Source organism: Anabas testudineus, chromosome 23 (assembly GCF_900324465.2).
Source record: "Anabas testudineus chromosome 23, fAnaTes1.2, whole genome shotgun sequence".
Lineage (NCBI taxonomy): Eukaryota > Metazoa > Chordata > Actinopteri > Anabantiformes > Anabantidae > Anabas > Anabas testudineus.
Window position 1 is genome coordinate 12517353 of NC_046631.1, and position 23988 is coordinate 12541340.

General features: G+C 40.8%; 2 protein-coding genes across 2 annotated transcripts; one reads left to right on the forward strand and one right to left on the reverse strand.

Annotated features, from left to right (window-relative positions):
- Positions 1–747: 747 nt before the first annotated feature.
- On the reverse strand, positions 748–4449 carry ssbp1 (single-stranded DNA binding protein 1). Its single transcript, XM_026361145.1, has 7 exons — positions 4390–4449; positions 3524–3604; positions 2962–3019; positions 2738–2878; positions 2428–2515; positions 1893–1981; positions 748–1800 (listed from the first exon to the last, which is right to left on the reverse strand). The coding sequence occupies exons 2-7, from the start codon at positions 3545–3547 to the stop codon at positions 1757–1759; spliced, it is 444 nt and encodes a 147-aa protein (XP_026216930.1). The 5' UTR covers positions 3548–3604; positions 4390–4449; the 3' UTR covers positions 748–1756.
- Positions 4450–5049: 600 nt separating this feature from the next.
- On the forward strand, positions 5050–23712 carry lamb1b (laminin, beta 1b). The gene is made up of 34 exons (XM_026363911.1): positions 5050–5184; positions 5418–5590; positions 7929–8064; positions 9389–9462; positions 10082–10270; positions 10382–10445; positions 11424–11626; positions 11842–11962; positions 12291–12479; positions 13084–13260; positions 13491–13603; positions 13697–13776; positions 14042–14177; positions 14255–14413; positions 14678–14811; positions 14881–15001; positions 15317–15503; positions 15742–15885; positions 15987–16218; positions 16423–16586; positions 16828–17052; positions 17139–17356; positions 18127–18223; positions 19291–19660; positions 19746–19930; positions 20391–20632; positions 20769–20975; positions 21059–21203; positions 21291–21498; positions 22320–22461; positions 22604–22780; positions 22896–23055; positions 23235–23378; positions 23409–23712. The coding sequence occupies exons 1-33, from the start codon at positions 5151–5153 to the stop codon at positions 23369–23371; spliced, it is 5343 nt and encodes a 1780-aa protein (XP_026219696.1). The 5' UTR covers positions 5050–5150; the 3' UTR covers positions 23372–23378; positions 23409–23712.
- The last annotated feature ends 276 nt before the right edge of the window (positions 23713–23988 follow it).

Here is a 23988-nt window from a genome sequence, read left to right on the forward strand (position 1 = left end):
AAGTCCAACTTAACATCGCTGCTGTGCTAAACAACATATATCCTATAAAGGATTAAAAAAACTTAAGTTATAATACATTTGCATAAGTGTAAAAAGATTTAAAAACCAAGCTTTAAACTAGCTGTATAAATGTTCGTACTTTTACTTGAGTAAACGAGCTGAAGACGTGCGTCGTCTTTTAATTTTAAGCTTTTATTTTTTGAGTTGAAATCCATTTCCGGTCTCAGTGTGTTTCTTTAAATCAACAGGTTTCCTTATAAACTCAAAGCCCCACCCACATCCATCAGACCCACCAATCAGATCGCTCCTCAGTTTAAAGCCCATAGTGCGCTGACTTCCGGAGCTTCTGACTGACAGGTGACGCAACCAATCAAGCAGACGTCTAAAATTCCAGCGACCAATCACTTTAGGCCAAGAATACCTTTTACGTTGGCCCGCCCCCCATGTCGCACAAGCAGCCAATCAGAATTTTGTTTTCAAAACATCTCTCAAGTCAAAAAACATCGTAAGAATTAAAAATAATTCCTTCAACTATGTTTTTTTGAGTTTTTAAGTTAATAATAATGTATTCGATTTATAATGATTTTGTTTAATATTTCTAAAATTATTTGCAGTTGAAAATTTCAAAATTAAGATAACACTTTACTATGTTTTCTCTCTTTTCTCTACAACACAGTGCTTCTTAAGTAAATTTAAATAATGCAAGGTTAACTCACACACGTAGGACACGAAAGGAAACGTAAAAAGTGAAATATTGGGGGGGGGAAAGTGTATTATGGCAAATACATAGAAATGAAGAAGCAGCAGTAAACTGAAAACGACCAGTCACCGTGCAGGAAGGAAATTAAAAACAGATAAGCGCAGTCGCAACTGATAAAAATGACAGAGCAGAAAACAAGAATATATGGAACAGATAACATGATTTAAACTGTCAATACAATAATGTTCTGTTATATCAATAATGTGTTTGGTGATATATAAACAGGGAAAGTAAATACAAGAGAAAATAAATTCAACAGGAGCCGTTTCTCCTAGCTTTAGATGCTCATCTTGTGCAGTGCAAGAAACACAGCTGACATTTCCTAATGTACTTGCAAATAAAAATTATTGTTTCTAAAATACTGTTGTTGTTTTTTTATAGTTAAGTTTTATCAGTCGTTTCAGTGAAATGGGCCGACAAAGCAACGAGTCGACAAAGTAAGAATAAGTATTTAAAGCAACAGTTTGATCCAGCTTGTTAAAGCCAGAAACAGGAAGAGCTGCTGTGAAAACAAAAATAATTCTCAATATTTGTGATGTCTTGTGAAACTGTCCTGTGTGTCGACACAGTGAAGAAAAACTAACTTTCTTTACAAGTTTTCAAAGCCTTGTACTAAAGTCCAACATACATAAAAGAAGCATTTTGGGCAGAACAAGTTCAATTATTTCAGTTTTTTCATCCCTTAACTCTTGTATCAGACATAAAACCTGACAAGAAGAGCATAAAGTGTGTCTTTGTAACGATTAAATACAGTTAACACAATCATAACCATAATCAGAAAAGTATATTAACTACAACTGTGGGCTTTTGCTGCTGCTCTTCTAATCTTCTTTTTCCACCAGCAGGAGGCGCCATAGTCAAACAAAATCAGTGTGGTGTGTCACAGCTTATTCTGTCCACTCTGTTCCTTCCCTTTGTAGCATTCAGGTCCTCAGTCTTTTGTATAAACATGAAAATACAAAAAAGACGGTGGCACGTTGGGAAGAGTTGCGTCCTTCAGGTTCTGTCTCGCATGTTGTCACTGAGGAAGACGATGTTATCTGAGGAGACAGATGTGAGAGAGGCATGTTTTTAAGAAGTCTCAGAATGACATTGAGTGCATGTGTTTGTGTGTGGATGTCTCTTTTCTGACCTGCAATGATGGTGGTAGCCTGGCGTCTGACTTGGTTCTTGTCCACATACTCACCATAGTCCAGTTTCCCCTCTACTAGAATCCTAGACCTGAAGAGACAGACTCAGGATCAGTCACTAAATGTGCATTTAAATGGGATTTCTACACTGTTACTAATATACGATAATGATTTCCACTCCAACATTGTATGACTTTGTAAGGTCCAGATGCAACTCCTAGCCAATGTTTAGCAAAAATGTTTAATTATTAAATTCAGATAATGTCCACCCAGAGTTTTTACATTTACAATTATTAATGAACCTTTTTGCAATCAGCTTCCTGCAGTAGTTTTTTTTTACTTTCATGTAAATGAGAAACCAGATTTCCCCAAGTGGATTCAAACAAAGATTCTGCTGCCATGTAACCAGGTTTCTAATTTGTTTTTAAATTTGAACATGTACATGACAAGGAGAGAATATTTCATGGAGGGATGCCTACTCGACCATCTTAAAAGTAAAGCTAACACAAAGTGGCCTGTAGAAAATGGAGATCATACCCTTTCTTGACGTACTGGTAGGCGACGTCTCTCAGACCAGGTTTGAACACAGACACACGATGCCACGTCGTCTTCTGACTGATGTCACCTGTTAAACAGCAACAGATAAATCAGCTTGACAGTCCACAGCATTATACAGCAGCAGATATTTGTATGAATAGTAACATTAAACACATCTTAACAAACTAAAATAAAAAACATTCATCATCTTTACACAGCACCTGCTGTTTGACCCACACTGGACCAGAACCGACATCATCAGTCATTACAACCAAATAACATGTTTAATGAGCTTCCTGTGACGTTGTACCTGTTGAGCTCATCTCTCCTTCTCCTGAGCGCCACATTTCATTTGTTGCTAATGAGAAGATGGTAACAGGGTTACGACCCTCAATTTGTCTCATCACAGGATCCTGACCAACCCGACCCAACAGCTGTACTCGGTTTATCGCTGGAACAAAGACACGTGGATAATTTTGTCATAGTTGCTTAATGTGTACTTTTCTAAACATCCAACACCCAAATTTTACTTACATCTCTCCAGGATGAGGCTGGCGTCGGTGCTCCTGTATCTCACCACCTGTCTGAACAACTGCAATAAAGAAAAGTTCAATAATATTTAAAATACTACTAGTACTGTCTAGAGTCGAGTAACTAACATATGTCTATGCCTTCTTTACTTTGAGTTTCACAAATACACCCAGTGTGTAAACGTTAATATCAAACACATGAAATATTGAATTTTCTTGATTATTTAGGCCACATTAAATAAATGAAACTATATCAAGACAAAACTAATAAAATAAGAGTAATAGGTTAATTATTAAGATTGAAAACTCTTCAAATGGTTATTTCACAATGACTAAAAGGGACATCCCTCCTTAGTGTCAGCAAATATTAGGATAATAGTCTTAGTTCAATAATAAAAGGCACTTTCTAGGTCATTTCCACCTTTATTTTATTGTTAAAAATCCCTCCCTCCAGTCTGAGAGATCAAAATAAACCTATAAACCTTTAAACTTGCACACTGTATCTAAATGAAAATAAAATCTGTCCAGTAACATAAACATTGTCCATTGTGATAATCTTTTCTTACCTGAGCTGAGGCGCTTCTCAACATCTTCTTTGTGCAGCACAAACAGCAAACACAGTAGCTGACAACTTTAATAGGACTGAACTGAACAACAGAAGAGACACAAAAATAAGTGATTTAGCAGTTCCTTTAAAGTAATCATCAAAAATGTTAATAATCAAATATTTATTAGGAAAACAACAGCAACATGCTACTATTTGTAAGGTCAGACTCTCAAATGACAGGATTTGCTGCTTTTATTTGTCTTATATGTATAATAAAACACTGAATATCTTTCAAATTGGGAAGTAGTGATTCATATTTTTCTCTAACCTACTGCATGTATCAATGTAAATTCGTATAAATGTGTAAGCCCGAATACCATGCCCTCCTCAGGACAAATAGGATTATTGATTTTACATCGCAAAGACAAACAGGTACAGTAGTGGCTTAATAAATGTAACAAAAAGAGGATTTTTACTCAACCATAAAAATAAGCCAGTCGTTTTAATCTAGAACATGTTTTCACAAAAATGTTGAAACATTTAAAGTTTAACTTTATCAGGCCACACAGCCGTGTGTTAACTAATAGGCAAAGCAGCAATAACGTTTGCATTTTTTATTTTATTTTATTTAAATGCAGTTTGGTTGGATTTCTGTTGTTACATGTTTGTTTTTTGATGTAAAGTCAGAGCTTCGCTGTGTCACAGCAGCAATGAGGCTGCTGCAGAATCCCGCCATGGGTTTACACACGAAACAAATCTTCACAAGTATCTGTTTTATAAACACGGTTTGGTTCATAAATTACTGCCGCGGAAGAGGAGAAACAAAAACATATCGATAGGAAACTGTGTCAAAATTTAATAACAGAAAACTTGTTGAAAACTTACCAGGTGCGATGCTTCTACAGAGAGCTGTGTAACCTCACGCTGCTTCCGGTCCGTCTCTAACATGTGTCCGACCTTCTACAGGAAGTCGTTAAAGTTCCGCTTTCATGCAACGATTCTGACCTTTTTACAATTAATGCAAATAAAACGTTTTAATATATTATGACAAGCTTCTCTTAAACACCACAGTGTAAAATCGTCTATTTACAAGCCATGATAATGTATTAACACTAATAATAATAATTTATTACCAGGAAGTTGTTGTCACTTCCACAAATCACCACATGGTGGTAATGTGCCCAGAGTATTATCTCACTGTGGGATTTCTTTTCATGTGAACAATGTTAATAATAATATATTTGGAAGAGTGTGGAGAAAAAAACTATTATGTTATTATGACAATGTAATTTCAGCATTAAGTGTAGTTCAGACACAGGGATACAGGAAATTTTAACCTCGCATAACTCAAATTTTATGTCTTTTTGTCAGTTTGCATGCGGCATTCTTCCAAATTAATGTGTTTAATAAAATGTAATTGTACTAAAATAAAAATAAAATAACTACAATAGCAAAAACTAAATCCAGTGGACCTCCTTATTCCTGCCTGCAGAGGGTGCGCTCGTTACGCACGGATGACAGGGTGGAGCTGCTCCATGGGATGCGGACTTTCTTAAAGACTTTTCCCAGTTCTCACATCAACACAGACTCTGAGGATCAGGATCCACCAGCATCTTCGACGAGCTGTGAGCGCTCCGCTGCTGGACATGTCGCTCCTCATCCACATTTTAACGACTCTGGGTGAGCTGAAGTGTTTATTCTGTTGATATGTTGATATAAAAGCTGCTGTCACATCCGTAGATGGAGTTTTCTAAACCAGCAACAGAACATGTAATGAGATCCATGCGCAGCCCGTTATTTAGTGCTGTCCCAGAAAGTTTCCCAGGAAGATCTGAGAGCTTCAATGTGGTGAACTGATTTGTCTTTTAACGTTTTAATGTGAACTGAAACCAAACGAGCCCTCCTCTCTGCAGCCTTGTGTTGTCCCCTAAGGGCACAAGTGCCGGAGCTTGCAGATGTTTGCACCGAGGGCAGCTGCTACCCCGCCACAGGTGACCTGTTGATCGGCCGGGCGCACAAACTCACCGCCTCCTCCACCTGCGGCCTGGAGATCCCGGAGACCTTCTGCATCGTCGGGCATCTGCAGGTAGGGAAAGGGCTGCTGCTGACAACATCAGACAAGTATTTGAAGTTGTAGTACAGCTACTCAGGACCCCATCACCATTTCTAAGTGGTTTCAGATCTGAGAAATAAAGATAAATAAAACTGCTTTCCATGCAAATATTTAGTCCAAACTATTTTATTTAAAATTGTGATAAGGCACAAAACTCAAATGTCACATAAATCCTAGTATAATGAGAAAAATTCAACTCCTGACCTCTGCAGAAAAAGTCTAAATATGTAGTTTGAAGATGTTTTGTGTCTGCTGAAAGGAGCAGAATCTATTCTAGTGTCCATGAACTTGGAAAGAAGATCTTATACTAGTGAGGACTTAAACTTGTAAAAAAAGTATTTTACAGTGTGGAAATACAATTTGTACTTATTGAGTTAGTTACTGTCTCACAGAAACACTCTAACCTACAGGTATTCATTATTATTTTTATTATTATTATTATTATTATAAAGTCAACAGTTTGTTGTGCTTCTTTTCTTTAGCTGTATCTCTGAAGACCTGTCGTCAATGTATTTAAATTACTAAAAACCAGAGCCTGACATTTTGTTTATTCCAACCATGGTTAATAAACTTCAGTATTTAAGAGTATCAGTCAGACTGGAATCCAGAACATGCATAACAACTCCAAATAAAGACTCTTTATACCAACGTTATTAATGCATTATTTTTGGGTCAAAAAATCATGCTAAATATTGGATTTGGAGAAAAATGTTATGTTTAACGAACTGCTTGCGAGTCAGTGCAGAAAAATTCTCAGCACAGATAACAGTGTTTCTTGTACAGTGTAGAATCCATAAAAGTGGTATAAAGTGTAACAGCACCGTCGGCCTTGAAGGTGTTTTTTTTTTCTTTATAACACAAACTTATGAATTCTTTCAACAGAAAAGTTTCATTTGATGCCAGATGTGGCTGAATGAACGGAGCCGGGTGTGATCTAAACCTCATTAAATTAAAGACAAGACAATGACATTAACTCTCCACACCAGCTTGTTTTGATTTGATAGTAGTAATGAATACAGATTTAGTGAAAACTATTCAGATTACGGTGTGTGTGTGTGTGTGTGTGTGTGTGTGTGTGTGTGTGTGTGTGTGTGTGTGTGTAGGAGCATGCACATGTACAGTATCTGCCTGCCGCCTTGTTGAGTGGGAGTTCAGACATTCCCCTCCACAATAAAAGCTCTGTGTGCATCACAATCCCAACCCTGTATGTATGTGAGCCGGGGGCGAGCTAGGAGATATTTTCCTTTTATCACGCATCCTTTGGCGAGTTGTGTGTGTGAATGGCATCCTTATGAAATCACACGCATACACACATGCTTAGGGGCCTTTCTGGACTTTGTGAGGATGAGCACAGTCCTTAAGTATGAGCAGATGAGCAGGGAGGAAGTCAGACTCGAGGGTTTTTTTCTTTTACTAAACATTGCTAAGTGGTGCCACTTATGCAGACTCCACATTTCAACACAGACACAGTTGGCTGGGTCTTGGTGAAACTGAGAAGCTCACATGCACAAGATATTGTGAGATTTAGGAGTGTGTGCATGTGAGTGAGTACTACTTGTGTACATGCCAAATCATCTGGTATGCTGCATTTACACAGGCACTGAATACATTAGACGGACCCAGCACAGATACAGGTCATCTAATTACCTACTATCACATGATCAAAATTATTATCTTATATATATTTAGAAATATAAGCTAGTGGAGTTTAAAAGTCTCACAGAGAAATGAGTTTATCTGTCTCTAAGCTGTGTTGCAGCTCATTTCTAAGTTAATGTACATTATAACAGAAACCTGTGTGTACCAGGTATGCTGATGCCTTCTAGATGTCAGTGATGACCTCTGACCTTTTTATAGCTCATAGTGATAAGTATAATTAGACTAATAACTGTCTGTAATAACAAGGGGAAATGTGTTCTGTAGAGAGAATGAGGTCTGGTTTGCTCTGGAGTCATTTGTATAAAAGATAGTATCATCAGCATAGAAATGCACATTACCGCAATTTGCGGGGAAATAAATGGTTCATTTCAGCAGATTTGTCAAGTTATGAGATTTTCAATGGAGCCATTTTACAATGTCAGATAAACTGTAGATGATTTGCATTGATTAGGTGAATTTGATTCAAACTAAACATCATAAATAGGGAGATTTGTAGCTTTGTAGTGTTTACAGTACATTGAATACATTTAGTCTGCGCTAGTTTTGGACAGGTAAATCTATTTACATGTCTAATATCATAGACATGTAAATAGACATATCATAGGTTGATAGGTAAACTTTCTTAACACTTTCTGCTTTCACTGTCCACCAGGAAGAAAAAAAATGTTTTATCTGCGACTCCAGGGAGATGTACAATGAGTACAATAACCCCATCAGCCACACCATCGAGAATGTGGTGACCACCTTTGCCCCCAACCGTCTCAAGACCTGGTGGCAGTCGGAGAACGGTGAGAAAAAGAAAAGAGAACTAAAGAGAAAGAACTGATCACTCTGTGTTTAAAGTGAATCAGGAGCAGAAAAGCGTGAGAGTTCCCACTGAAAGTTTTCTCATGGGAGCTGAGTTCAATAATGACTAGAGGGGAGATCACAGAGCTTCTGCTGCAACCAATCTCAGCAGGACTGGGAGGCGGGACATGCAGGTGTGCTGAGGAGAACAGGTGTGCTGAGGAGAAACAGGTGTGTGATCACACACTGGACTGGAAAAGGGAAGTGTGTAATGAGATGGGAAGTATTTCTACAGTGGGAACTAAAACAGTTACTGGAACTTTAAATTCACAGTTTTTACTTCCATTATCCACGAGTACAAAGTGTAAATGGGCTGTGAAGCCAGATACATACGCATAAAATTGTCCAGCGAGCCTATAAAACAACAACAGTAGTTTCCCCTAACAAATCCCACCATCTTTGCTCCCACAGTCATGCTGCACATGCACAGTCTGTTCCCAGTAAATGGCTGGAACCTGTCAGAAGTGTGAGTCATGGAGGCAGCGACCGGAGCTGCAGATGGCTTTGAAACATCAGGAAGCTACAGACACACAATAGCTTTGCTTGGGATTTCCTAATTCCCTCGCAGTAGACCTCCAGGTCCATTGTGTCTGAGCCAGTTTCAACATAGGTTAGGCAGAACATGAATAATAATAATAATAAGAAGAAGAAGAGCTACAGTGGGTTGAACACACAAAGTACACAGATTAATAATCAATACCCAGCTAACGGAACTAGCTAACTGACAGATTGCTAACATTGTTTAGATCTGACTAGTGATAAAATAGGGTAGTGCCCGATAAAAATGTTTATTATTATTATTATAAAATTGTTCTTTAATTTAAAAGTGAAATGATCGGTTATTACAAATTCTATTATTAGATCATATTAGTTATTTTAGCAAATGTATATGTAACTATTACATAGCTAGCAGAACTATGTAGCTAACCAGAACAAAACTAACGCTATCTTGCTAATAATTGACCATAATAATTGAATAAAGTAGCATTAACTAAACAAGCATTATTCTAAATTATAAATATCTAGTTTGACCTTCTGAAACTGTCGTTTGCTAAAACATAGTAAAAGAAATTCAAATAGCCGGAGTAATTCAATCCAGAACCAACATGTGGGGGAGTTGTCAGAGCGCCATCGGACTTGGCTGCACTGTGAAAAAGCCCATCTGGGCTGCGTTGACATTTTAAATGCTGAATTCTTATGAATGGAAGGAGAGAGATAAAGCTTTAATTGTTAATTTCCTGTATGACTGTTTCATTTTACCTGCAGGTGTGGAGAACGTGACCGTCCAGCTGGACCTCGAGGCCGAGTTTCATTTCACGCATCTTATCATGACCTTCAAGGTGCCGGTTTCTTTCCTCACACACACACACACACACAGTTACAGTACATATATCATACGAATACTCTCGTACCCACGGTAAGAGATAAACACAGCGCTGAACAGCTGTGGTAGAGGAATGTGGAAAATGGTTGTGGTCTCTGGAGAGTGGTGGGAAGAAGTGGAGGAGGGAGAGGATGGGATTCAGGGCTGTGGAATAAACCCTGGTCCGGTATGATGGTGGCCAGCTGGATTCAACACAGTCATGCCTGTCCACCCTTACATTCTTAATTTAATAATATCCTTCATTATTTTACAGTCTAGATGAGAAAGTATAAGATTGAATAGACTGGATCAAGTTAGTCCTAAACTAAGGTGCAGACTGGTTTTCATTATTTCATCGTGACAGAAGTAAATAAAATGTTGTCAGAGCTTTAAATGATTAGATATAGTTTGCTTTTGTTGATAACACACATTTAATAAAGCACAGTACCAAGTATTTAGTTTAAATCAAGCAGCCTGGTTGCAGCCAACCAAGTTATCACACATGCATTTCATTTATTTCCTAAAGTAGTTTACATGAAACTAGAGACCTTTTATATCAGCTGGTGATTTAGTGATTTGTTCCTTTCTGTTGACAGACGTTTCGTCCAGCTGCCATGTTGATCGAGCGGTCGATGGACTTTGGGAACACGTGGCAGGTCTACCGATATTTCGCTTACGAGTGTGACTTAACCTTTCCCGGTGTTTCCTCCGGGCCCATGGTCAAAGTGGACGACATCATCTGTGACTCACGTTACTCAGACATCGAACCATCCAGCGAAGGAGAGGTGAGTTTGCTCTATTTATTTATTTATTTATTTATTTATTGATTGATTGATAATTTTTCGGATGCACTCAAAAGTCACTTCCAACACAAAATGTCACTTCTTCTCTTCTAGGTTATATTCCGGGTGCTGGATCCTGCCTTCATGATTGAGGATCCTTACAGCCCCAGGATACAGAGTAAACTGCTTTAAAACTGCTTTAAAACTAAATGTGTTGTGTTGTTGGCATCACAAAGATTAGACAATAGTAATTTCCCCTACTCAGATTCATTTGTTTGAATAATTTGAATGTCTATTTGAATCTGAAGTGGTAAAATCTCCCAGAAATTCACTTAAAAAAACTTATATTTATATATTATATATTTTTTGTGCTAACCAATCCTTTGACACAACCTGAATACGAATTGCTGGATAAATTGTATGTATTGGTAGTTTTGGAGGCTCCAATTTCATTATGGTTCAACTTGTATAAATAACACAAGATTTAATTTAATTTAATCACAGCAAACATTTGATATAAAAATCACATAATGGCGAATAAAAATTATATGGGCCCAGTAGTACAGGAAATAGTTAGAAAATATGAATACCATTGAAATGAAAACTAATTAAAAAATAATAATAAAAAAAGATTACTAAAAATTATATTTGATATTTATATATTTATGTTTGCATGTTGACGAGCACTGACTCTTAGTGATTAATTGTATTGTTATTTCTAAAACATATAAAAACAATAAGAACAGTGAACTTCCCGACAGGAAACAAGACTGATGCACATAAACACACTGAAAACTATTTTCAGTGACTTACGGTCTGTAGCGACCTGCAGCAGAGATGTGAGCGTCAGAGGTCAGACAGGAAGAGCACTGGAAGGGAATTTCACATTTGGAAGCAACTCGGTGTTTGTAGACTCACCGACATCCAGACTGAGACACACACTCCCACTTCCTCACTCACACACACATGCAGAGGCCTCATGTTAAGTATGTGGTGAATGCAGTAGGTGTGTGAGGAGCAGCAGCAGCATCCTTCAGGTCTGGAACAGAAGGTTCACACATTCAAGATGCTAAGATGTTCATGAGCAAAGCACTGGACGCTAAATAAATGTCTCCATAACATGCTGATATGCTAACGTTCAAATCCCTGTCTACAGACATGCTGAAGATCACTAACCTCCGGGTGAAGTTCATCAAGCTCCACACGTTGGGCGACAACCTGCTGGATTCACGCGACGAGGTGACGGAGAAGTACTACTACGGCCTCTACGACATGGTTGTGCGTGGAAACTGCTTCTGCTATGGTCACGCGTCGGAGTGCGCCCCCCTCGATGGAGAGCCAAGAGGAGCCGAGGGCATGGTAACTCCATGATGAAAGAAAGACATAGAGATTTAACCAAAATACTAAATAATAAGGACCAAAATAAGATTATTTACCAGCACTTGAGGTGTTGGTCACTACAATTACAATAAACACAGCCACATTTCAAGTTTGAAGTGAACAAGTTTGTATATTTTTACAGAATTCAGTTTGTTTGTTTGCATATTAAATCATTTACTTGTTTGTTTGCTTAGGTCCACGGCCGCTGTGTATGTAATCACAACACTGAAGGACTGAACTGTGAGCGCTGTCAAGACTTTTACCACGATTTGCCTTGGAAACCTGCCGAGGGACGAAACACCCACTCCTGCAAGAGTACGAACACAAACAAATCAAGCTTCTTTTCTTTTGCTTTAAATGGACAAATGCTCTTGGTTGCTTTATAGCTACAAGCAGTTAGTGTCAAAGTAGCCTGACTCTGTTCAAAGATTAAAAATATACTCATAAGCACATTTAAATCTGTTCTTATAACTATGTACTGCAATTTTACCACATTTCTGTACATATCTCTTATTTTAAAAGTGATGTCAGTGCTATAAAAAGTGCATTACAGACATAATAATAGCACATTAATGGCTAATTGATTCATTCATAAATCATTACAACTAATTAGATAATTAATTAATTGTTTTCTTTCTCACAGAGTGTGAGTGTAACCAACACTCCACCTCGTGTCACTTTGACCTGGCCGTGTACATGACGACCGGCAACGTGAGCGGAGGCGTGTGCGACAACTGTCAGCACAACACGGTCGGGCGACAGTGCGAGCAGTGTGCACCTTTCTTCTACCAACACCCCAACAGAGACCTGAGGGACCCCAACGTCTGTGAACGTAAGTCACCCCCATATATAACCCTCAGTCCTCTGAGTGTCCCACTGCTTGTCGCTCTTTGTAATCTACATGTCGGTGTCCTCCTGTAGGACGATCTTCTCTTTCTTTCTGAGATAAACACCATGTGGAGCCAAAGTCTTTGAAGTGAACAGCAGAATTACCTAAATGACACACTACACACACAATTATCTTGTCGCTTCTTACTCACAAATAACTCCATAGGCCTGTGGTGGTGTTTAGAGTCAAGATAATGTTATTTTATGTCTTTTTCCTTGGATGTGCTCTTCACAATCGTTCAGTAAATAAGAGAGTGGACATTGTGTTTTTTCAATGTATTTTGATGATGTTTTGATATTTACTGACCAGATTGTCCTGTTTTTACACAAATAAATATTAAAAACTGGGATTTTCATGACGTACAGTGAACATGTTCTGATCTTATGTTTTCATTGTCTTTTTTCATTTATTACTTTACTTTTTTAATGCTCCTTTATCCAAATTCAGACAGATTTTCTCTCTTATTCCTTGCGGAAAATGTCAGTTTTAATCAATAATATATATTGATGTAGAAGTCTAATCTAATGACATTTTTAAATCTCCACAGCCTGTAACTGTGACCCAGACGGGTCTCTGCAGGGCGGTTTATGTGACCCGAAGACGGATGTTGCAGCTGGAATGATCTCAGGCCAGTGTCGGTGCAAAGACTACGTGGAGGGGGAACGCTGCGACTACTGCAGACAGGGACACTACGGACTGGGACAGGGTCCTCATGGATGCCTGCGTACGTCACAATTGGTCAAACTACAGTTTGTCCATTTATTTAAAAAGCTAAATGAGTAGAATTATAAGTTGTTTAAACTCTCATTTGGATAATAATATGATTTAGTGATTAAAAGTGCTTGTTCCTGGAGAATTTCAAATTAAAACATAAAACAGTACAGACATGAAAGAGAGAGAGTGTAGATTTACACTCTCAGATAGATTTTCACAGTTTTTTGTATGTTTTGGCAGCTTGTACCTGTAACCCGCTGGGCACTCTGCCTGGAGGAAGCTCCTGCGATTCAGAAACAGGAAGGTGCTTCTGCAAACGCCTTGTGGACGGACACAACTGTGATCAGTGTCTGGTACGAATCTGAACACACCTCTGCAGCTTCAGTCCTCCTCTTTGTACATGAGCCACAGTTATAAATGAATGTTCCCTGTTCTCTTCTCTACAGCCGCAGCACTGGGGTCTGTCGAATGACATGGACGGCTGCAGACCATGTGACTGTGACCATGGTGGGGCTGTAAATGACAAGTACGTTGAAATATCAGTGTAGCTTTTAGAGTTTATGATCTGTTTTATGGATTCAGCTTCATTTAAACATTTATAGATTATAGATTATTATTTTATACAGAACACAGTAAAACAATCCACTAAATGTCACTTTAAACACATAACTTTCATCATGGCCTCAGTTTAATTTTCTTTCTAGAGGTTTATGTACAATATTTAATCTACGATACTTTAAAACTACAGATGCACATATAATATAAACTAATGTCTGTATGTGTCTACACAGTTGTGACCCTCACTCGGGACAGTGCGTGTGCAGGGAGCACATGTTTGGGCGACGCTGCGATCAGGTGCAGTCTGGCTTCTACTTCATCGCTCTGGATCACTACACCTACGAGGCCGAAGACGCCACGCACGGACCTGTGAGTGTGTTTTCATGCACAATATATTCAGCTGTGTTCTGTAAACTGCATCTCTCTGTGCATCTATTTTGTGTCAGGGTGTGACAGTGGTGCCAAGGCCTTATCCTCTGGATCGCAGTCCTACATGGACCGGCATGGGTTTTGTTAACGTGCCAGAAGGAGCCTTCTTAGATTTCAACATCAACAACATCCCAGAGTCCATGGACTACGACGTCCTTATTCGTTATGAACCACAGGTAACACATTCTTAAAATTAGCTTAACTCCTATTAGATAATAATATACAAATCACATAAAGACATAATCACTTCATTATTTGTTGTGAGAAATGTGAATGCACGATACATCTTGCATAAATTAGACGGCACTAGTCAAACAATATGAGTTAGAGTGTTTATATCATGTTAACACAGGAGTCCAGGAACATGTTTGCATGCATGAATTTAAGTTTAAAAATAGAAAATAAGTATAAATACTACTTATGTGTTTGTTTGTTGGCAGCTGCCTCAGCAGTGGGAGCTTGTGGACATCACAGTGCGGCGCCCGGTCTCTGACCCTCCAGACTACTCCAGACACTGCAGCACCTCCAGCGAGATTAACGACGAGCAGATGATCTCTCTTTCACCTGGATCCAGGTGAGTTCACTTCGCTGTGTCTCTGTAGCGACACTTTAATTCACACACTGACTCACTGTTGTGTTTCAGACATGTGGTGCTGGAGAGGCCGGTGTGTTTAGAGAAAGGACTGAACTACACGATCCATCTCAGTCTACCGCTCTACTCTGAAGTCAGCGATGTCCAGAACCCGTACACACTCATTGACTCTGTACGTAGATTTTTCTTTAAGTCACAGTCATTCTTTAACCACCTATACATCAAGAAACAGTCCAAAAGACGAGGTTGGCTGTGAAGAGCTAAGGGAACAATCACCAAAATCAGTTTATACTATACTTGTGATAGTCTCCATTATAAGACTCAAACCTAGAGGTACAGTCAGGTGCACATATACTAGACACAATTTAATCAAGACTCCGCTACAGTGGATTTGAAATGACCAACTAATCATCTTTCCCTTCTGTTTACCTACTGATTGTTTTTACTATTGTTTTGATTCCTTATAACCCCTTCACTCTCTGTGTAGTTGGTGCTGATGCCTCGGGTCAGAGAGCTCGACATGTTCCATGGGATCGACGGTGAGGGAGCGTGGGATACTTTCCAGCGCTATCGATGTCTGGAGAGCAGCCAGAACGTCATCAAAACACCCATGACCGACGTCTGTATGCACTACATCTTCAGCGTCTCTGCTCTGATGCACAAAGGAGCCATGGGTACGTAGTTATGTGTGTTTGTACTTTTAATTATCAGGGTTTCTTGTGGGTCAATAATAATAAACAATAAAAAAAAATTCACATTTTTAATGTGCTGTGAAGTTTGTTGATACTGACGTCACGGAAGAAAGAAGAAGAAGAAACTTTAGTTCCTAAATTCCATTAAATTTAATCTGTGGAAACCCTGATGTTCTTTGTGATTTTATTTCTCTTAAATCTCTATCTTCACATTTCCCAGAATGCCGTTGTGACCCTCAGGGCTCACTCAGTACCGTGTGTGAGGCCAGCGGGGGTCAGTGTCAGTGTCGACCCAACGTTGTTGGTAGGAACTGTGACCATTGTGCCCCAGCTACGTTCCTGTTCAGCCCTGCTGGCTGCAGATGTGAGTTCTGGAGAAGATTGTCACTTTATTCCCAGTCTTATGGATTTTCTGATTTTTTTTAAAGATTATACACATGATAACATAGTTTCCTTCAACACCAGCTTGCGATTGTGACCTTCGAGGCTCCATCAGCGCCTTCTGCCATGAGGTGACCGGTCAGTGTGGGTGTCTCCCAGGGGTCACTGGGCGCCAGTGTTCCCACTGCCTGTCAGGACACTGGGGTTTCCCTCAGTGCCGCCCCTGCCATTGTAACGGCCACAGCGAGTACTGCCACCCTCTGACCGGAGAGTGTCAGGGCTGCAGAGACTTCACCACCGGGCACCACTGTGAGAGGTACAGCATCATGGTGATGATTAGTTCATCTCCAGGTTAATATTTCAGAGTAATTCCATTTCCATCCCTAATGTCAGGCTCTGCAAACTACCTCAACTACCTATACGACATCTCTCAGGTCACAAAATAAAAGCACAGAAATCATGAGGATTGTTTCTCATCTTACTCTTATATCTTGTCTATTTCTCACCTCTCCACTTCCAGGTGTCTTAATGGCTACCATGGTAACCCAGAGTTGGGTTCAGGCAGCCAGTGTCGCCCCTGCATGTGCCCCGACGGGCCGCGCAGTGGGCGCCAGTTTGCGGACAGCTGTTACCTTCTGGCTAACACGAACCAGCTGATGTGTGTATGCAGGCCTGGCTACAAAGGTACAACAGCACAGATGCTGTTTTTATGTAAACAGTTCTCAAACGGTGCAAAGTGACACATGTTGGATTTGATGTCATCGTGTCTTCATCTCACACACACGTCACAACGGACTTCAGTGCCTCTGTAATTAGCCTGCAGGCCTCATGAGGGAATTTTAATGTGTGTTTGTGGCTAAATGTCTTCAAACGGTTTAGAAAAGTCTTTATTGCTCTCTATTTGCCCCCCCCCCACCACTCCCAGGTGCCAGGTGTGATGAGTGCGCCCCAGGTTACTTTGGGAACCCTCAGGTGCCTGGCGGGAGCTGCATGCCCTGCCAGTGTAACAACAACATCGACATGCACGACCCAGAGTCCTGTGACGTCCAGACAGGTGTCTGTAACAAATGCCTGTATCACACCGACGGGGACAGGTGCCACTACTGCAAACTGGGTTACTACGGCAACGCAGCCACACAGAGCTGCAGGAGTGAGTAGAGCTGCTAATGTGGAACCAACCGGTCAGATTTGTGTGTAACATTTAAAAACTACTGTGGTCCTTCCTCCTCTCTGTAGAGTGTATGTGTCACTCTGTGGGCACAGTACCTCAGGCCTGTTCATCCCCTGATGACTGTCACTGTGATCAGCACACCGGCCAGTGCCCCTGCAAGCCGAACGTCGTCGGTCAGAACTGCAACCGCTGCGCTGCCGATACCTGGAACATCGCCAGCGGGACGGGTTGCCAGATCTGCGACTGCGACCCCGTCCACTCCTCAAGCTCCTCCTGCAACGAGGTGAGTCAGACACTGTGATAAACTAGAATATACTGTACAGTAGGAACAGAGATCGTACATACATTATATACTAGGGTAGAAAATATGAAATGCAACTATGATGCTGTTAAGTTCAGGTGTCTGGACACAAATCCAGTAAATCTACATAGCAGTACAGGACTCCAACCATTCAGCAAGTCTCCATCATTTCCTGCATTAACACCACAGCTGCTCTGTCTGAATGTGACAATAGCTGAACGAAATCCCAGAGCTGCACCACAAAGTCTTGTCTTTCACTAAATTGCTGTTGCCAAAGTTTTCGTTACTCTATGTGAGGACCAGCAGGGAAACTTTCCAAACAATTCTCATTGAGAGCAGAACAGCAGGGCGGCATTAAGTCACTGAGACCGTCTAATCACAGAGGCCCGTGTTTGTGAAACTGTTTTTGATATATGGACTCCAGCTGTTTGGGAGTTGCTCCTCTTCTGTTTTTCTGCAGCTCTGGTTTACTTAGACATACAAGTCTGCCTGTGTATACAGAATAGTGCACAGACCCATACACACACAGTCAAACTTTGGGTTTCTGTGTTTACTGGCTGCACTCCAGAGGAAGGAAGTCCCAGAATACACTGTGGAGTAACTGAATACACGTTTCTTGCGAGAGATCCATTTTTATGAAACTACAAGAGTCCATTGTGTGTGAAAATCCACAAGTTCTCATACACCTAATGTCTGATGAATGACATGAATGTCTGTTTTTTTGACCGGATGTGTTTTTATTGTTGCTGTAGGTCACAGGACAGTGTGTATGCAAGCCTGGTTTTGGTGGCAGGACATGTCGGGAGTGCCGAGAGCTGTTCTGGGGGAATCCAGAGGTTAAATGTTACGGTAAGTCAAACATTGTCAAAGCATTGGAAACATAATAGTCCCTCATCAATGACTGGTTCTGACAAGTCTGCCTCAGAATTTTGTTATTTATCTACATGAACATACAGCAGCACAGTGTCTCAGCTGGGAAATGGAGCAAGGATATTGACTGTTAAATGAGCAGAATGTGGCGCCACCCAGTGGTATTACACTGTGACACACAGGAAACCATCACATCAATGTGACAGTGTTGTTATATTGAAGCTGCTCTAATCATTTTTATAAAACTACATAAAGTACAAACAGTGTGTTAAATCTCATGGTCGCTGCTAGATTTCAAATCCACTGTACAGTCAGTGGCAGTGAATCAGCACACAGACTCTAAGGATCAGTCGCTGATCCCAAAACGTTTTAGTGTCACGGTTGAAATGTGCACCACAGAAGCCAGATCGCCCTCTGAGTAAGAGAGAAGGAGTGGGAAAGAAAAAAAAGGCGAGGACAGGGGAGGGAAGTGGGATTGACCTCTCCTACACTGCTCATGAGAACCAGATGTTCTCCAGAACTCCCAGGAATCCAGTTTTCGTCACTGGCCAACACCCAGGGGACCTAGGAGTCTTGAATTGTTCCCATTATAGATCTCAAAGGTCTCTCAAGCTGTTGAACCAGCTGGACCTCTCTTCCTATTCACCAGTTCATGGGAATTCTGAGCACAGTAGCCAGATGGGAGTTGTATTTCATCATCACTTCAGTTCATAGCTGATGTTTAATCTCATTTTCTTGGTTTTATCACCCGTAACTTTACTGCTTCAGTTGGTTGTGGCTCTTAAAGCTGCTGTACACCACCAGTTCAGCAACAGACAGACAGAGTGAATATACTTTTGCCTTTTTCAGCTAAAGATACGTTTTCTCTGCTAGTAAAAAGGCCTTTTAGTCCACACATCTTAAAAACATTAAATTTATCAAACATACAGAAATATTCTGATTAATGGAGCATTTCATAATCATCTAGTAGTTCTATTAGAGTGGTTTACAGAACACTACACATGTGTGGAGTTGGTTTTTCCTAAAATCTTTCTCTGTGTTTCCAGCTTGTGACTGCGACCCTCAGGGAATCTCTAGTGAGCAGTGCCATCGTGCAACAGGTCAGTGCACATGTGTGGAGGGTGTTTCCGGTATGCGATGCGACAAATGTGCAAGAGGCTATCAGGGTGAGTTCCCTGCATGTGAACCCTGTCACCAGTGCTTTGCCACATGGGACAGCGTGGTTGGCGAGCTGACCAATCAAACTCAACGTCTGGAGGCCAAAGTGATGGATCTCCAGACCAGCGGGGTGACTGCGCCTTATAAAGATTTAATCAGCAGCCTGGAGAGAAACACCAAGGCTGTCAGAGACCTGGTCGAGAGCAACCCTGCAGCGGTGAAGCTGGAGCAGATACAGGAGCTGATGCACCAGATCACGTAAGTACACCAGCAAATAAAGACACATACAGGCATGTAGTGTACACCTTTATGTAAAATCATAACTGTCTCATTGTTTTCTCAGTGGTTTGATGTCCTTCTTAAATGGAAAGCTAAACACAACACAGGAGACTTTAGAGATTCTCCACAAAGACGCCAACAGCAGCAGTTCAAAGCTGGACGCACTGACTGACGAGGCTAACAAGCTGGAGCTGAGTGTCCAGGCTCTGATACAGCAGGTTCACCTGATCAAGAATTCCAACATTCAGGGTGAGACATCAGACTATTGGAGAGAAACAGCACATTAGAACTAATTCTAATTAGAAATAAGTGTGTCATCAGCATATTACTTTACAGTCATTTTTATATACTTGTTCTTATCCCAGAGCTGGATTATATTTTAGTCTTTTTGTTAGTTGGGACTAAAAAACACACGACTAGAACAATTACTAAGTAGTTATAACATAGTTCCTGAAGTGGAATTTTTTCCTTTTCCTTTGCTTTATATAACCATCATGCTTTCTCTTTACATTAAAACTGAGTCATGTTGAATCTATGCTAAAACAGACACTGCTATTGTAAATTCCTATGGGACGTAGCATATATCTCTGATTCCTATTAAATGATTTAAATACCAATATTTACCAACTAGAATTCAACTACTGTGACTGTGACTGATTCAGTTCCCACTTAGACTGAAACCTCTTGACTGTCACGTGCACGTCTCCAGGTGCCATGGACACTATTACAGCAGCACACACGCAGTCTGTGAGGTCAGAAATTCGTGCAAACGCCTCCACCAGTAATCCAGGAAACACAGTGGAGCAGTCCACCACACTACGGAAAGCCACCGAGGACAAACTGAGCAGCACTCAGAAGGAGTTTGACCGCAAACACCAAAGAAACTTGCAGAAGCTGGAGAAACTGTCCAACGAGCTGGATGAAATTGACTTGTCATCACTTAGCATGAAGGTGAGAAACACAGCACTAGATCCTGCTAAAAACCTCAACTATGGCAAAAATCCAGCCTTGAACTGATCTGAAATTGAACCTATCACTTGCACTTCGTGCTGATAATCATGATTTTGTGTTTATTTGTTCTCTGCAGACATGTGGAGGTGCAGCTGAAGGTGATGGCTGCTCTGATTCCCCCTGTGGTGGGTTGGGATGTGTTGGGGAGGATAATGCAGCTCATTGTGGAGGAGAAGGATGTAAAGGGCTTGTTACAACCTCCCAGAGTGCCCTCAAATCAGCCAAGAACCTGGACCAGGAGATCCAAGCAGCTATGCAGGAGGTAGACAAGCTGTCTAGGATGGTAAGTCAACATGGTCATTTTTACAACACTGAACAATGTCTCAGGATAGATGAGCACACATCACTGATTTTGTTTGTGTACAGATTTGGGAAGCAAATGTCCGGGCGAACGAGGTCAAGGCGAATGCTCTGGACGTGCTGATCAAATCCAATCGCAGCAAAGAGAGAGTGGAGCAGAGCAACGAGAAGCTCCGCAACCTCATCCAGGAAATACGAGACCTTCTGATGAGTGAGTGCAACACGAGAGAATAACTGCAACACGGTTCTAATTTCATTTTTGTCTTCTGATAAATACATTTTGTTTCTGGTAACCCAGACGAGAAGGCAGACGTGTCTGTGATCGAGGCGGTGGCCAACGAGGTGTTGGCTCTGGAGATGCCGACATCGGCAGAAAAGCTGCAGGAGCTGACGAATGAGATCAGGGAGAAGGTCGGCACTCTGTCCAGCGTGGAGACGATACTGAGTCAGAGCGCTCAGGACATCCAGGCTGCAGAGGCACTGCTGAAGCAGGCCAAGACTGCCAGGTAGAGAACGCTTAGCGCTTAAAAAAACAGTGGTGATTCTGTCGCGGTAACATTCATATACAATTAAAACAGCAGCGTCACGGAGCTGCGTTCACAAACATGTACTACTGTTTGCACCAGAATTTATAAACGGCAGCTGGTGACATAAAACTGATGGGAAAAGGAGGGTTAGGATTGTCTCCACCTGAACGACTGTAGTTAATTAACACACAGTCAACTGAACCGAACACTTCACAATCTTGTTTGGCTGTTTGTCTAAGTTAATGCCTCTATATAAATCATCTGCCAAATACTTTCAGGAGCAGATGAGAATATTTAAGAATGAGTTGGAATGAGGCGTTCCTCACCCCACGTCCTTTTTTCAGCCCGGTCATCTCTGTACTAGAAGCTCTGGAAAGATAATTTGAAGCTTTTCTGCTTAATTATTTACACAAACTAATGTGAAATCAGAGATTCAGCTCAGTGCCTCTCTACGAACCAAACAGAAATAATTGATAGTCAGAAATCAAGTCATCATTTGTGTCACCTGCTCATTTCCTTTCTCGTTGTGGCTCCTCCCGGTGGCCAGATCAAAAATTACACAAACAACCGAACCTGCAGAAATAGACCTGTCAGCATAAAACAATAAATATAATAAATAGTCAAAGACAAATTACATCTTTAATATATACATTAAATTAACACATTACACTAATCCAGTGGTTCATCTCATGTGATCTTATGTACCTTTGTATGTTTTTATAATGTTTTCGATATTGTGCAAATTAAACTAATCCAAGTTCTGTGGCTGTAAATTAACATGTAAACTATGTGTCTGTCAGCGAGCAGGCGTCTAACATGAAGGCGACGGCAGACGTGGTGAAGGCCGCTCTGGATGAGAGTGAGCGCGCTCAGAGCGTCGCCATGGACGCCATCCACCTGGCAAAAAGCAACATGAAAGGCACCATGGACCTTGTAAACTCTGTGAGTTTGAATATATATATATATATATATATATGATTTTTAGTACAGCGTACTGTAGTAGGATTGATATAACTGTTAAGATACACTAGTTATCTGTTATTATCTACTTTAATATATATGTGTGTGTGTGTGTGTGTGTCAGGTGGATTCAGAGACGGCCAAGTCGGAGCTGAAACTCGGCAACACCACGGGTCGTCTGGTTCAGCTGGAGAGGGAGGTCGGCCTGCTGAGACAAAAGAGCCTGGAGGTGAACCAGCTCGCGGCGTCGGCAAACCAGACGAGTGAACGGGCCAGAGTGGACGCGGAGAAGGCCGAGCAGGTCTCACACACACTGTGCACACAGCCTGGCGTTAGGAATTAGCCCTCAGCTGAATCTTAGGTAATGATGAATGATAAACAACTCCTGTAATAAACATTGTTTTTTGTGTGTGAAGGAGTTCGAAGAGCAGGTGAAAGATAAAGTGGAGGAAGCCGAGGGCCTGGTGGTCGATAAAGGGGACGTGGTGCTGCAGGCAACGAGGAAAGCTAACGAACTGCAGCAGGAGGCTAAAGAGCTGCTGGAGCAGAGCAGCGTGAAGCTCAAGAGGCTCGGAGGTAAAAAACAGAAAAAATCTAAAGACACCCCTCACCTATCTGAGCCATTATTTTAGAGCTTTTAGGAGAATGAGGCCCAAGACTAACTATACAGGTTCTAAGGACACACAGAAACCTGAGAACTAATTCCGATTTTAGTCACAGTGGTGTCATTAGGTCGTGTTGTGGTGTGATTTCAGAGTTGGAGAGCTTGTACGAGGCCAACAAGAGCATCCTGGAGGCCAAAGCTGCAGAGCTGGCAGAGCTGGAGCAAAAGGCCCGTCGCATCCTGGAGGAGATCAGCTACAAAGTGACTCTGTACAGCACCTGTCTGTGACCATCACCTGGACGCTGGAGAAGCTAGGACCAAAAGTCTGGACATCATTAGAAACGACTGCTCCCAGACGATGTTTTACCACTATTATGACCAAACACTGTAAAATGTCCAGTTCAAAATGTTTTTACCGCACGGGAAGAAATTGTAAGTTTATTTAGACAGTATTTAAAAAATGGAAATAAGCAATGAAGCTGCCAAAGACCATTAAAGTATTTAAAACCACTAAAAGAAAAAAGGGGCTAGAACATAAACCTGTGTTTAAAGATATGGAAGAACATATTAAAAGTTGATAATGGAACTGTGTAAAAAGTCCGGTGATATTAAAAACTGTGGATTTATAACATTTATAACAGGTGTCGTGACTATGAGCAAATATTAAATTGAGATTTTAAAGTGAAGATATGAAGCATCCAGAGAATCTGTGACTCTGTCATAGCCTGTAGACCAACAGCTTATTGTTCTCACTCTTTATTTTATTTTATTGTTTACAGAAAATATTAATTACATATTAACATTATTACTTGGAAAAGCAGATGTTCTTAGCTAACGTTAACTCACTTTTAATAATTTAAAGAAACGGCTAAGGCTAGTTTGCTAAGGGGTTAGTTAGCTAACTA

Excerpts from the sequence above, each read along its gene's own strand:
- ssbp1 (XM_026361145.1), bottom strand. The coding sequence starts at position 3,547 with ATGTTGAGAAGCGCCTCAGCTCAG. Across the intron at positions 1,982-2,427 it reads TACCAGTACGTCAAGAAAGG|GTCTAGGATTCTAGTAGAGG; the intron begins GTATGATCTCCA and ends CTGTCTCTTCAG. Across the intron at positions 1,801-1,892 it reads GGCTACCACCATCATTGCAG|ATAACATCGTCTTCCTCAGT; the intron begins GTCAGAAAAGAG and ends CTGTCTCCTCAG.
- lamb1b (XM_026363911.1), top strand. The coding sequence starts at position 5,151 with ATGTCGCTCCTCATCCACATTTTAACGACTCTGG. Across the intron at positions 5,591-7,928 it reads GCATCGTCGGGCATCTGCAG|GAAGAAAAAAAATGTTTTAT; the intron begins GTAGGGAAAGGG and ends ACTGTCCACCAG. Across the intron at positions 16,219-16,422 it reads ACCGGGCACCACTGTGAGAG|GTGTCTTAATGGCTACCATG; the intron begins GTACAGCATCAT and ends CTCCACTTCCAG.